This window comes from Pelophylax lessonae (genome assembly GCF_965119305.1).
Source record: "Pelophylax lessonae genome assembly, chromosome: 7".
NCBI classification, from domain to species: domain Eukaryota; kingdom Metazoa; phylum Chordata; class Amphibia; order Anura; family Ranidae; genus Pelophylax; species Pelophylax lessonae.
This window is the reverse complement of record NC_138774.1, coordinates 56,255,914-56,268,861: the sequence shown is the minus strand read 5'-3', so window position 1 is coordinate 56,268,861 and position 12,948 is coordinate 56,255,914. Positions and strand designations below refer to the sequence as shown.

At 43.4% G+C, this 12,948-nt stretch overlaps 1 protein-coding gene across 3 annotated transcripts in view; it reads left to right on the top strand.

The window, feature by feature from the left end:
• MAP3K10 (mitogen-activated protein kinase kinase kinase 10) overlaps nucleotides 1-12,948 on the top strand; it is a 145,376-nt gene that overhangs the window by 82,953 nt on the left and 49,475 nt on the right. For all 3 annotated transcript variants that reach the window (XM_082263621.1, XM_082263620.1, XM_082263622.1), the window contains 2 exons: nucleotides 62-237; nucleotides 2,347-2,587. In XM_082263621.1, coding sequence (XP_082119747.1) covers nucleotides 62-237; nucleotides 2,347-2,587 — 417 coding nt within the window. The remainder of the gene's footprint in view (nucleotides 1-61; nucleotides 238-2,346; nucleotides 2,588-12,948) is intronic.

The window sequence follows — 12,948 nt, the reverse complement described above, 5'->3', positions numbered from 1 at the left end:
CCAGTATTCAGATCTTTGTTATAACATTAAACAATTTTAAGGTCTGTGATTTTGGTTACAGCATGTTGGAACCCTGATCCTCACAGCCGCCCCTCCTTCTCCACCATTTTGGATCTGCTGACCACCATAGAGCAATCGGCCATGTTTCAGATGCCCTTGGAATCCTTCCATTCCCTGCAGGAAGACTGGAGACTGGAGATTCATCAGATGTTCGATGAACTCAGAACCAAAGAGAAGGTGATTAGAGATGTGTATTTACTGAACATATAGTAGAGATTTGAATGCTGTATACAGTTTAGTACTTGGGTGTGTGATCACATGGACAACCTGAGCCGCACATGATTTTGTGCTTACATCATTTATTTTTAATTTCTTAAAAAGGAAGTACATTATTTTCAGCAAACACAGATTTAGCGTTATTACTGTTATTTAGGTGTCATGCTGCTCTAGGCACAGCTGACTTGTGACGCTCAATTTGTGACGCTCCAGACTCTAATCCCATTAACCACCTAAGGACCGGAAGGTTTTACCCCCTTAATGACCAGGCCATTTTATGTGGTATGGCACTGCATTCATTTACCTGACAGTTGCGCAGTTCGTGCAAAGTTGTACCCAAAAAAAAAAATTGATGTCCGTTTTTCCCCCAAATAGAGCTTTCTTTTGGTGGTATTTGATAGCCTCTGTGATTTTTATTTTTTGCGCTATAAACAACAAAAAGAGCGACAATTCTGAAAAAAAATAATAATAATAACCGCAGCCTGGATGCTACCCTTTGTTTGCATTTATCTGGCCTTGGGGCATTGTCCCTTCCACCCATATGAGGCATTATTTTTGTCACTGTAAGGCCTCTTGCACACGATACTCCTGTTTGAGCATCTTGCAGCTTGAAAAAGCTCATTACAGCTTTTTTTTTTTTTCTGAGCTAAAATACAGCCCATTAATTGTAATGTGCCTGTGCACATAGGTGCATAAACAAGCGCTGTGCATTCTTCAGTGAGAACAAAATAGAAAAATCTGCATTTTTGGTCAGTAATTTAAGCCTCAATGCATGCAAATACTTGCAAATACATACAAAAATAAAGGTCTGGAAAAAGTAGTTGCTCAAACAGGAGTATTGTGTGCAAGAGGCCAAAAGGAGATGCTCACACAGGAGTATCGTGTGAAAGAGGCCTTACAAGGCACCATTCCTCCCACTGACACCAATGATACGGCACCATTCCTCCCACTGGCACCAATGATGGGGCACTATTCTTCCCACTGGCACCAATGATGAGGCACCATTCTTCCCACTGGCACCAATGATACGGCACCATTCCTCCCACTGGCACCAATGATGGGGCACCATTCTTCCCACTGGCACCAAAGATACGGCACCATTCCTCCCACTGGCACCAATGATGGGGCACTATTCTTCCCACTGACACCAATGATAAAGCACCACTCCTTCCACGAACGCCAATGATGGGACACTGTTCCTCTCACTGATTTAAACAATTGGACACTATTTCTCCCACTAATACAAATGATGGGGCACTATTCCTCCCCCTACTGACCACAGGTGCTATGTATTTTGGTTACTCCAAATAACCACCAAGCCTGAGGAATTTTGGTTTATTTACTAAAGCTGGAGAGTGCAAAATCAGGTTCACTTCTGCAAAGAAACCAATCCGATTCTAATCTCAGCTTGTTCAATTAGATTTTGACAATAATCACCTGGAAGATGATTGGTTTCTATGCATACAGATTTTGCACTCTCTAGCTTTAGTAAAGGCAATTGAGTACTGTCCGTGATACTTTCTTTATTTGCACTAACATACAATTTTTCAGGACAAGCTTTCGGGTATGTCCCCTTCATCAAGATCCAAGCAGTACTGTTGGATCTTGATGAAGGGGACATACCCCGAAAGCTTGTCCTGAAAAATTGTATGTTAGTGCAAATAAAAAAAGTAGAACGGACAGTACTCAATTGTCTCTGTCGCAAGTGCACTAATACGGCTACAATGACCTCTAGCTTTAGTAAATAAACCCAATCGTCTTCTCCCACAAATACTGGGGCAGTTTTTACTCCAACTGGCCATACTCCGGCCCTCCTGAAGTCTGAAGAACCATACATTGGCCTTTTGTTTAGAAAGTTTGGAGACCCCTGATCTATAATATGTTTTGTGACTCCTATCAACATCCATTGCATTCACTTCTCCCTATATTCTGCAGAGGTTGACCTAAAACTGATAAAACTTTCGAACTTTGACACAATAGTGTTAAATTAATAGCATTACCAGGTCGCAGAATACTTTGGCTTGTTGCATGGATTTGCTGTTAAAAGTTGCTAACCTTGCATCCTATTAGGAGCTGCGTAGTCGGGAGGAGGAGCTGGTGCGTGCAGCTGAGGAGCAGAAGACCCTGGAGGAAATGCTTCGCAGGCGGGAACAAGAGCTGGCGGAGAGAGAGTTTGACATTGTGGAGCGGGAGCTAAATATCATCATGTACCAAATGTACCAGGAGAAACCCAAGGTGAAAAAACGGAAGGGCAATTTCAAGAAGAATCGTCTGAAGCACAAGGATGGCAATCGGATCAGCTTACCCTCAGGTAGACTGAAAAGTGGTGGTGTAACCATTCTTATTGCTCTGGAATTGAAGATGTATGTGATTGGTTGTTTTAGGCAACAAGAGCAGTTCTTCTTTCAGTTAGACATTTAGTCAGTTTACCCATTAAAAAAGGTTTCTTTTGATATTGGATAGTGTTGGTAAGGGCTGTGCTGTGTTCCCAGTGGTCTGATATGTGTGTAATAGCACTGGAAATATGTAAGTAGAATTTAATTAAAATATGGAATTATTCATAGTTACATAGTTACATAGTAGGTGAGGTTGAATAAAGACAATAGTCCATCCAGTTCAACCTGTGTAGGTGTGTGTGACTGTAATCATCTAACATAGCCCTCAATCTCCTGATCCTTGAGATGTAAGTCTAAGAGTCTTTTGAAAGTCACCATACTACCCGCAGAAACCACCTCTTGTGGTAGACAATTCCACAATCTTGTAGCCCTAACAGTAAAGAACCCCCCACGTTGCCTGAGGTTAAAACGCTTCTCCTCTAATCGCATTGTATGTCCTCGAGTCCTCATGCAATTCCTTCGAATGAACAGCTTTTCTTCTAAGCTGAGATCCCCATTAAGATATTTATAAATTGCTATCATGTCCCCTCTCAGACGTCTTTTCTCCAGGGAAAATAAATCGAGCGATTGCAGCCGCTCTTCATAGGTAAGGTCCTCCAACCCCCTAATCAGTTTAGTTGCCCTTCTCTGGACTTTCTCCAGCTCCAACACATCCCTCCTGAGGACTGGCGACCAGAACTGGACAGAATACTCCAGATGCGGTCGGACCAGAGTTTTATAAAGTGGAAGGATTATAGTCTTATCTCTGGAATACATCCCTTTCTTTATGCATGCTAATATTCTGTTGGCTTTGGAAGCTGCCGCTTGGCATTGCATGCTGTTGCCTAATCTATCATCAACTAAGACTCCCAGATCCTTCTCCATTTTTGATTCCCCCAAGGGTTCCCCTCCTAACGTGTATTGTGTTTTTATGTTTTTGGTCCCCAAGTGCAAAACCTTACACTTCTCCACATTAAACCTCATTTGCCATGTCGTTGCCCACTCCGTAATTTTGTCCAGGTCATTCTGTAGGATATCTGCTTCATGCTGTGCAGTTATTGCCCTGGCCAATTTTGTGTCATCTGCAAAAACTGATAACGAACTACTGATCCCGTCCTCAATGCTGTTTATGAATAAATTGAACAAGGTTGGTCCCAGGACTGAGCCCTGGGGCACCCCGCTTACTACCTCAGACCAGTCTGAGTATGCGCTGTTTATTACTACCCTTTGGACACGGCCTTTTAGCCAATTCCGTATCCAAGAGCAAACCCTGCTGTCGATACCTGCAGACCTTATTTTATAAATTAAGCGCTTGTGGGGAACTGTATCAAACGCCTTAGCGAAATCCAAGTACACCACATCCACTGGTCTCCCCCTATCTAGCTCACAGCTCACTTCCTCGTAGAATGCTAAGAGATTGGTTTGACAAGATCGCCCATTTGTAAACCCGTGCTGGTTACTACTGATGATGTTGTTATCTTTAGCATACTCTACGATATAGTCCCTTATCATCCCCTCCAAAAGTTTACATATTATTGATGTCAGACTGACAGGCCTATAATTTCCCGGGATATGTCTCTGGCCCTTTTTGAATATCGGAATCACGTTAGCCTTCCTCCAATCCCCTGGTACATCTCCTGTCCTAATACTGAATAAAGTGCATTTTCCTCGACAAAGTTTAAATTGTGGTCAAGGTAGGTGCCCTGTTCTGGGCCTAGGCTGTTGCCTCTCTGGTCATGATACACAACAGATAGACAGCTTCTGGGTATGTGCTTAGGAGTACCTACTACCAACTTGAATCTTGCTTGAAATTCAATTTAAAGTTTTGTTTGGTAAGGACATCAATACAGCCAATGTATTTTTGGCGAAAGGATTCCTCCTCCTTTATGTATATTATATTTACTTGTTGTAAACTTTATTTTTGCATTGCTTAAATTATTTCCTACTTCAAGGCAAATAATGTTATATATCCCAGGAGTCTTCGGGAGAGGAGGTAGGGTTCTCAGCTCAGCCCATGCCTGGGCTGAGGGCAGATGGATTCCAGGAAGTAAATGCTTCATGAATCATCTGCTCTATATTAAAGGGGGTTGTGGTGCGCTTCTGGGTGTTCAAGAGGGTATTAATACCCTCTTGAACACCCAGAAGCGCACCACAACCCCCTTTAATATTGACACTCACAACTGTTTTATAGTACCAGTTACCGTGGGGCAGCATCAGGGTGACTAAATAAATCCAGGATAGCGCAGGAACCACATTTTATATAAATCATCTGCTCTAGCTCAAGATGGCCACAGCAATAAATGCCAGGGGGGGTTTTTTAAAACGATTTTTCAGCAAAATAAAGCATTGAGACACGGATAGATGAAGGATTTGTTTTGAATATTAAAAATGAATTCAATAGCATTTTTGTTTGTTTTTTTTTTTGCTTAGATGCAGTGCAGTTCCTCTTTAAATACTCTTCTTATATTTGGAGAGTTATGATTAAGTTGTATTAATCCTCCACCATCAACTGTTAATTTTTGGTTTTGCTGGAGTCAGCCTGCCTGTAACTGCAGACTTGCTTCAGACGCTTCAATATGAAGTCCCAGTGGCCTGAAATACTCCAGGGAAAGATCTCCTCCCCTTCCAGCTGATGCCCAACACAGTTTAAAATCTGGTTTCACAGCTATACGCTCTGATGCTTTGGGATCTACTGTGAATAATATTAATAAGGTGAAAAATCAATGTATAGAAACTTGACGTCAGGCCAGTATGTGTATTAAAGCATTTATCTGAACACCCTTCTTTTACATGTGCCTGGCAGTACTCAGTATAAATTGGGAGCACTAAATGCTTCCATTAGCCATCTGTGTGTATGACCCTTAAAGCCAATCATACACAATTTGATTATACTATCTTTGTACAGTCTGCTTTATTGCCAAGTCCTACCTAAACAGTCATTTTTATCCAATCAGGCACACCCATGTACTGCCTAAGTGTGGGTAGACCCCATGGGGGTTGTTCAGTTATCTTGCATGTATGATTAGCCTAAGCAGCAAAGAAGCATTTTCTAGTAGTAATACCAACTAGACAAAATATACCTATGTGGACCAGTACACCTCCCCCTACCCTCAGCACTTCACGGGTTAGATACTCATTTATTTTAGGTAAAAAGGTGGAAGATAGGGTACTCTGGATGACAAGGAGACTTTCTCAAACAGTACATAAATGGCCCTTATGAAATTGGATATATGGAGGTGTAGTAAGGTGATGTACCACGTTAGCACTTCAAGAGAGGAAAGCTCACTCTAATAAAACAAAACAGAGAGAGCAAAGGACAAAGAGAAGGTGCTTCTAAGTACAATATTCAGAACTTTTAATAACAAAGACCGGTTAAAAACACTTACAAAATATATGTGGTATGAAAGCTCATCATAAGGCTGTAGCGTCCAGCGGGATGCCTCCTGGGTATTGTTACAGCTGCAGATGGAAGGCCAGCTGACCAGCAGTGGAGAGCAGTGTATTCCTAATCCAGGAAGGAGAGCCGCGCTTTCAGGGCCAGCGTGGAACGCAGGTACCCGGAAGTGACGTCAAAGGGGGCAGTGACGCGTTTCGGAGCAGGTGGGCCGCTCCTTCTTCATGATCATCGCAATATAGGTGCATAGGGATAAGGTGCATTGCGTGCCTTTTATATCTGGCTCTAGCAGGCCCCTTTCATTCATGCAACGCAGTGTCCTCTCTTAGGTGCTTCTGGCCCTTGTTGCAAGATCAACTCCCCACATACAGGGCAAGGTTAACAACTTTGAAATGTATCTTATAATGCAGAGGGACTCCCCCAAAGAGAAAAAAGGTAAATAATACCTTATCCCTAAGCAATGAAACCTTAAATGATTAAAGCCCTGAACCCTAGCAATGAACCCTTGAATGATTAGTGCCCTGAACAGTCCCTCACTCGCCCATCATGTACATCCAAGGGTTGTTGTACAGTCTCCTCTTTACTACCTTTTATAAGTCAGGATATTGCTGCTCTCCATAGAAATGAGTGGAAGACCAAATGAAATAATTCAATCTCTGATTGCTAATAATGATAGGATAATTTATGTGCTATATACAGTACATACCAATTATTGCATGAAATGGCAGATTAGGTGATGTCATCTGCATGTGCCTATATGTTTAAAAATAAAAAATATAACATACAATGAGGGAAACAAGTATTTAATCCCCTGTTGATTTTGTATGTTTGCCCACTGAAAAATAAATTATCAGTCTATAATTTTAATGGTAGGTTTTTTAACAGTGAGAGACAGAACAACTAAAAATATCCAGAAAAACACATTTCAAAAAAGTTTTAAATTGATTTGCATTTTAATGAGTGGAATACTTATTTGATCCCCTATCAATCAGCAAGATTTCTGGCTCCCAGGTGTCTTCTATACAGGTAACAAGCTGAGATTAGGAGCACTCTCTTAAAGAGAGTGCTCCTAATCTCAGCTTGTTACCTGTATAAAAGACACCTGTCCACAGAAGCAATCAATCCGTTTCTAATCTCTCTACTATGGCCAAGACCAAAGAGCTGTCCAAGGATTGTGGGGACAAGATTGTAGACCTACACAAGGCTGGAATTGGCCCCAAGACTATCGCCAAGTAGCTTGGTGAGAGGGTGACAACAGTTGGTGCGATTATTCCCAAATGGAAGAAACACTAAACAACTGTAAATTTTTCTCGGTCTGGGGCACAATGCATGATCTCACCTTGTGGAGTTTCAATGACCATGAGAATGGTGAGTAATCAGCCCAGAACTACACGGGAGAATCTTGTCAATGATCTCAAGGCAACTGAGACCATAGTCACGAGGAAAACAATTGGTAACGCACTACGCCATGAAGGACTGAAATCCTGCAGTGCCCGCAAGGTCCCCCTGCTCAAGAAAGCACATGTACAGGCCCATCTGAAGTTTGCTAATGAACATCTGAATGATTCAGAGGAGAACTGGGTGAAAGTGTTGTGGTCAGATGAGACAAAAATCAAGCTCTTTGGCATCAACTTAACTCGCCATGTTTGGAGGAGGAGGAATGCTGCCTATGACCCCAGGAACACTATCCCCACCTTAAAACATGGAGGTGGAAACATTATGCTTTGGGGGATGTTTTTCTTGTAAGGGGACAGGACAACTTCACCGCATCAAAGGGACGATGGACAGGGCCATGTACTGTCAAATCTTGGGTGAGAACCTCCTTCCCTCCAGGGCATTACAAATGGGTTACGGATGGATATTCCAGCATGACAATAACCCAAAATACACAGCTAAGGCAACAAAGGAGTGGCTCAAGAATAAGCACATTAAGTTCCTGGGGTGGCCTAGACAGTCTCCAGACCTTAATCCTATGGAAAATATGTGGAGGGAGCCGAAGGTTCGAGTTACCAATCGTCCGCCTCAAAACCTTATTGACTTAGAGAGGATCTGCAAAGAGGAGTGGGACAAAATCCCTCCTGAGATGTGTGCAAACCTGTTGGCCAACCACAAGAAACATCTGACCTCTGTGATTGAAGAGTTTTGTGAAGAGTTTTGCCACCAAGTACTAAGTCATGTTTTGCGAAGAGGATCAAATACCTTTTTCACTCATTAAAATGCAAATCAATCTATGACTTTTTTTAAATGCGTTTTTTCTGGATATTTTTGTTGTTGTTCTGTCTCTCACTGTTAAAATCAACCTACCATTAAAATTATAGACTATTATTTCTTTGTCAGTGGGCAAACATACAAAATCAGCAGGGGATCAAATACTCTTTTCCCCTCAATGTCTGCAATTGATCACTACAATACTTCCATATTGCCCATGTTTTATGGGTAGGATGGTGGGAACCTGCTGCAGCAAGGAATAAGGTAAGTATTGCACCTTATGAAAACTTTGTATAATTCCTTGAGTTCAGCTTCAAGCGAATTTCTTGTCATATTGCACTTTGCACATCCTCGTTGCACATGCATTGTGTGACTGAATAGGCCATATTGTGTTTCATTTGTAAAGGCAAATAGCACAGTGCAGCTGCTCTAGTATTTATACATGTGCATCATTTTTTTTTTTTTTTTATTTGTACCAATTCTGTCACTGCTTTAGTGTCGGTTCACACTATGGCGACACAACTTCGGGGCGACTTAAAGAAGTCGCTGTGCACCGTGACTTCGGCGCCACTTTCTCCGACTTCACATAATGGAAGTCAATGCAAGTCGCTCCGACTTTGTCCAAAAGTAGTGCAGGAACCTTTTTCTAAGTCGGAGCAACTTGAGTCGCTCCTATTAGAACGGTTCCAATTGCACAGCACGGTCCGCGACTTGTCAGGCGACCAAGTCGCCTGACAAGTCGGAACAGTGTGAACCGGCACTTAGGGTCCTTTCACACAAACGATATGATCTGATCCGTCTGTCAGTTTTTTAGGCGGATCTGATCGGATGCTCCATGCATCCCTATGGGGCAGCGGATGTCAGCGGAGACATCTCCGGTTTTTGTCATGCTGGGCTATCTGATTCCAATCCTGTCCGTGAAATCCGGACAGATAGAAAACCTATTTTCCATCCGTCCAGCGGATTGGATGGGATTGGATGAGAACGGATAGCTGGTCCGTTCTCATCCGATTCCCCCATAGAGAACAGCGGGGATCTGACAGCTCTGTCTCCACACACAGAGCGGAGAGGGAACTGTCATCCGCCTGCTCAGCGGGGATCGGCGGATCGATCCCCCGCTGAGCAGCACGGAGTCCGCCGACCATGTAAAAAGACCCTTAGAAGAAAAATACAGGCAGGTGACAGGGAACTGTGATGTGTTTATTCACTGGTGGATGGGACAAAATATGATTGTTAGCTTGTGTATGTGGACATTTGTTCGCTTCAGATCTGCTTTTTTTCCTATACAGGTCAATTAGAATAGAAAGCCGCTTAATGCATCTTGAAGCTGCTTGAAAATCCGAAGCTCCTCTGAAGAAACTCAAATAGATCTCTGTGGTGTCTGAGTCTGATCTCAAATGTATCAAATTCAGATGCACCTGATCCAACAAGATCCACTGAAAGCAGACGTATGGCGATAGGTTCACCATCCGTCCAGTGGGTTGGATCAGATGACAATCGGGTGGAAACGGACATGCAGTCCATTTCCATTTGACTGCCCCATAGTGGAGATCTGGCTCTGTCCCTATCTGTTCTGCATAGCGGAGCAGACACAAAGCTGTCATCCACCAGCTAAGCGGGGATCAGGGAAAAGATCACCCGCTGAGCAGGTAGATTCTGCTCGAATGGATCTGCCCCGTATGACAGAGGCCTAAAGTATATGTAAACCCTCACCTTGTAAAACAACCCATTAAGTCTAAAATACATGTAGCACTGCCCCCTAGAGGACTGCTGAGAATTACACTTTTGGGATTCCCCTGGGTTACCCTTGGCAACTGATAGCAAATAAACGGCATTTAAAGTTCTTGGCTCAGTCAATAATCAATCCAAGGGGATGTTGTTTTTTTTTTTTGTATATTATTTAGAACTTGGATAGGGGAAGGGATGAGTGGGATGCTCCAACTAGTAACTATGCACAAATCTGAGGACAACTGACTGTAGAATGCGGCAAGGCCACTGCTTCACCTTGCCACTGAAGTGAAGATAAGATTACTGTTCCCACTTGAATATTCTCTTCAGGGTTAATAACTTGGCTTCCCCTTTACTCTCAATGCCTGTGTGCTGACACCCATCTGCTGACTCTAGCCACTGGAGTGGTCCCCTTCCTGGGCAGACCCCTTGGCAAGCTTCCCTGTACTCACAGACACTGTTTTTCCAGAGTTGCTCTGCCTTCACCTCCACAGTCAGCTTCACTGGACCTCTGGGTTCAGCCACACTTTTTGGTTCACTAGGCCGACTGCCTGTGACCACCTTTACAGCTGCAGAAGAGGAGACAGCCATCACCTTCCTTCTGGGACTTGGCTTCCTGCCCAAAGACCCCCTGTCACATGCGCCCTTGGCTTTTATAGTCTATCCCAGGATGCACCACTGTCTGTGCTAACCCACTGGGACAGCCACAAAAGCCTGTGTGTCACTGGCTGGGTTTCCTCCACTGTGCAACAGGCTTCCCTATTGGATGCAGTGGGGACACTCCCTCAGCCCAGATGACTCACACCCTGGACACATGCAACAGGCCTAACTACGAATCCTGTTCCCTGATAAGCAGAAGAGCCACAAGGTTTTACCTGTCACTCTCCTGATAGGTAGCATATTTTACTTTGCCTGCTTATCTAGCACCTACCTAGGAGGGTGCTACATACATATCAAAGGTAAAACATTTGTGTCTAGATATAAAAAAAAACATTGTAAATACCTTTCCCCCCCTTTTTTTTTATAAGTGATCACATAACCTCTGTTCTCAGCTGCATAAGCAACTCAGAGAGCTGGGGGAGGAGAAACTGCGTTCACCGATCTTCCCATTGAATGGCTGTGCGGGGAGAAGGGGGGGTTGTCAGGACAAGTCTGATCATTGGAAGAGAGCAGGCTGAGTTCCCAGAATAGCTATAGAACTGACCACGCTGTGCTCTCATGCCTTGTGTGGTCAGTTTTTAATAGGAAAGCAGAGGGACTGGCAGGATCGCCAGGGATTTCACATACCTTCTCATACAAGTGCATTCTACAGCATGCACATATCAGGAATATGAAATGCTGGGGTAACATTCCCTTTAACACATGCCACATTTTTATCTACAGAAACCTACGAGTTCCTGCCCTGAACTCTTTTATCTGCTCAGCCATATGTTCCAGTGTACTCCACCCCCCTGTATCTGCACACGTGGCCCATTGGTTGAACATTATTTGTGGTTCTATCAGTCACATTGATTTACATTTAATGTGCATTTTTTAGCAGCTGTCATTCCCTTGTCATGTGCAAGGTCATTCATTCTACATTATATAATCTCTAGAAATAATAATATGCAAACGTTATCCAATGTGTTCCCCTGATATAAGCTGATGGCACAGGTGTACAGCAGGGTTTCCTTTAAAGAGGACCCCCCCCTCCACAAAAATGGCAGTAATATCCAATACAATGTACCTAATCAAGTGCATGCTGCTTTTCTTTTCAATTGTGTGGTTTTCAGGCTGCCTCCGTCTGTGTGGTCGGGGCAACATCACTATTATTTTCGGGAAAACAAGGAAGTGAACACATAAAGTTAAAGTGAGTGTAAAGTCAGAAAGTTTATTATCTTAATGCATTCTGTGCATTAGGATAAAAAGCCTTCTGTGTGTAGCAGCCCCCCTAACACTTACCTGAGCCCCCTCTCGATCCAGCGCTGTTGCAGGAGTGTCTCAGCTGTCTGGGGATTCCCTCCTCGTTGACTGAGATGGCAGCGTGGTGCCATTGGCTCCTGCTGCTGTCAATCAAAATCATTGAGCAAATGAACAGAGAGAGGGGGGCGGGGTTGGGCTGCAGCTCCATGTCTGAATGGACACACAGAGTTGTGGCTCGGGTGCCCCCATAGCAAGCTGTTTGCTGTCTTGGCACTCAAAAGGAGGAGGGGCCAGAAGAGCCAAGGAGGGACCCGAGAAGAGGAGGATCGGGGTTGCTCTGCGCAAAACCAACTGCACAGAGGCGGTAGGTATAACATGTTAGTGTTTTTTAACAAAACAAAAAAAACGAGACTTTAACATCACTTTAAAGTGTTTGTAAACCCTCACATACTGTATACCCAGTGAAGCCACTGGCCTCAGGTGATACACAGAGTTGAAACTGATCCTCCTATATAAGTTGTACCTGTTTATCTGCTGTCTACCCTCCTCTGGACTTTGAACGGGTGTAGAATTCATAAAGCTTGTCTGAGAGTTCAGAAAAAAGGGGGTGGAGAGCTGAAATTACACTCTGCAGAGCTTAGTGAGGAGAGCTCTGAGAGCTAATTGGAGGGAAGAGACCCTCCCCCCCCCTCCCCACACAGGAACAGAATTGAGGTGGTTAATCACAGGCTGTGTACTGGACGTCCCTTCCCCATCACCTTTTTTCTTATTGTAGAATAGGAAAATATATGTGATTCAAAAAATATACCCGGAAGCTTCCATCAATTTTTTTTGGGAAGTCCTAAAGCAAATTTCAAAAATTATTATAACAATCTGAGATGCCTCAGATTGTTTATAATAATTTTTTACCTTTTTTCTCTTGCTGTCAGGAAAACTTGACAGAAATGATTCATGCTGATGGCAGAGGAATGGAGCAGCAGACAGAAATTACACTTAGTGCTCTGGATTGAGACAAGAACACACTGTAGAGGGATATGCTTTGTTCGTATTTCATGTCTGAGGTTT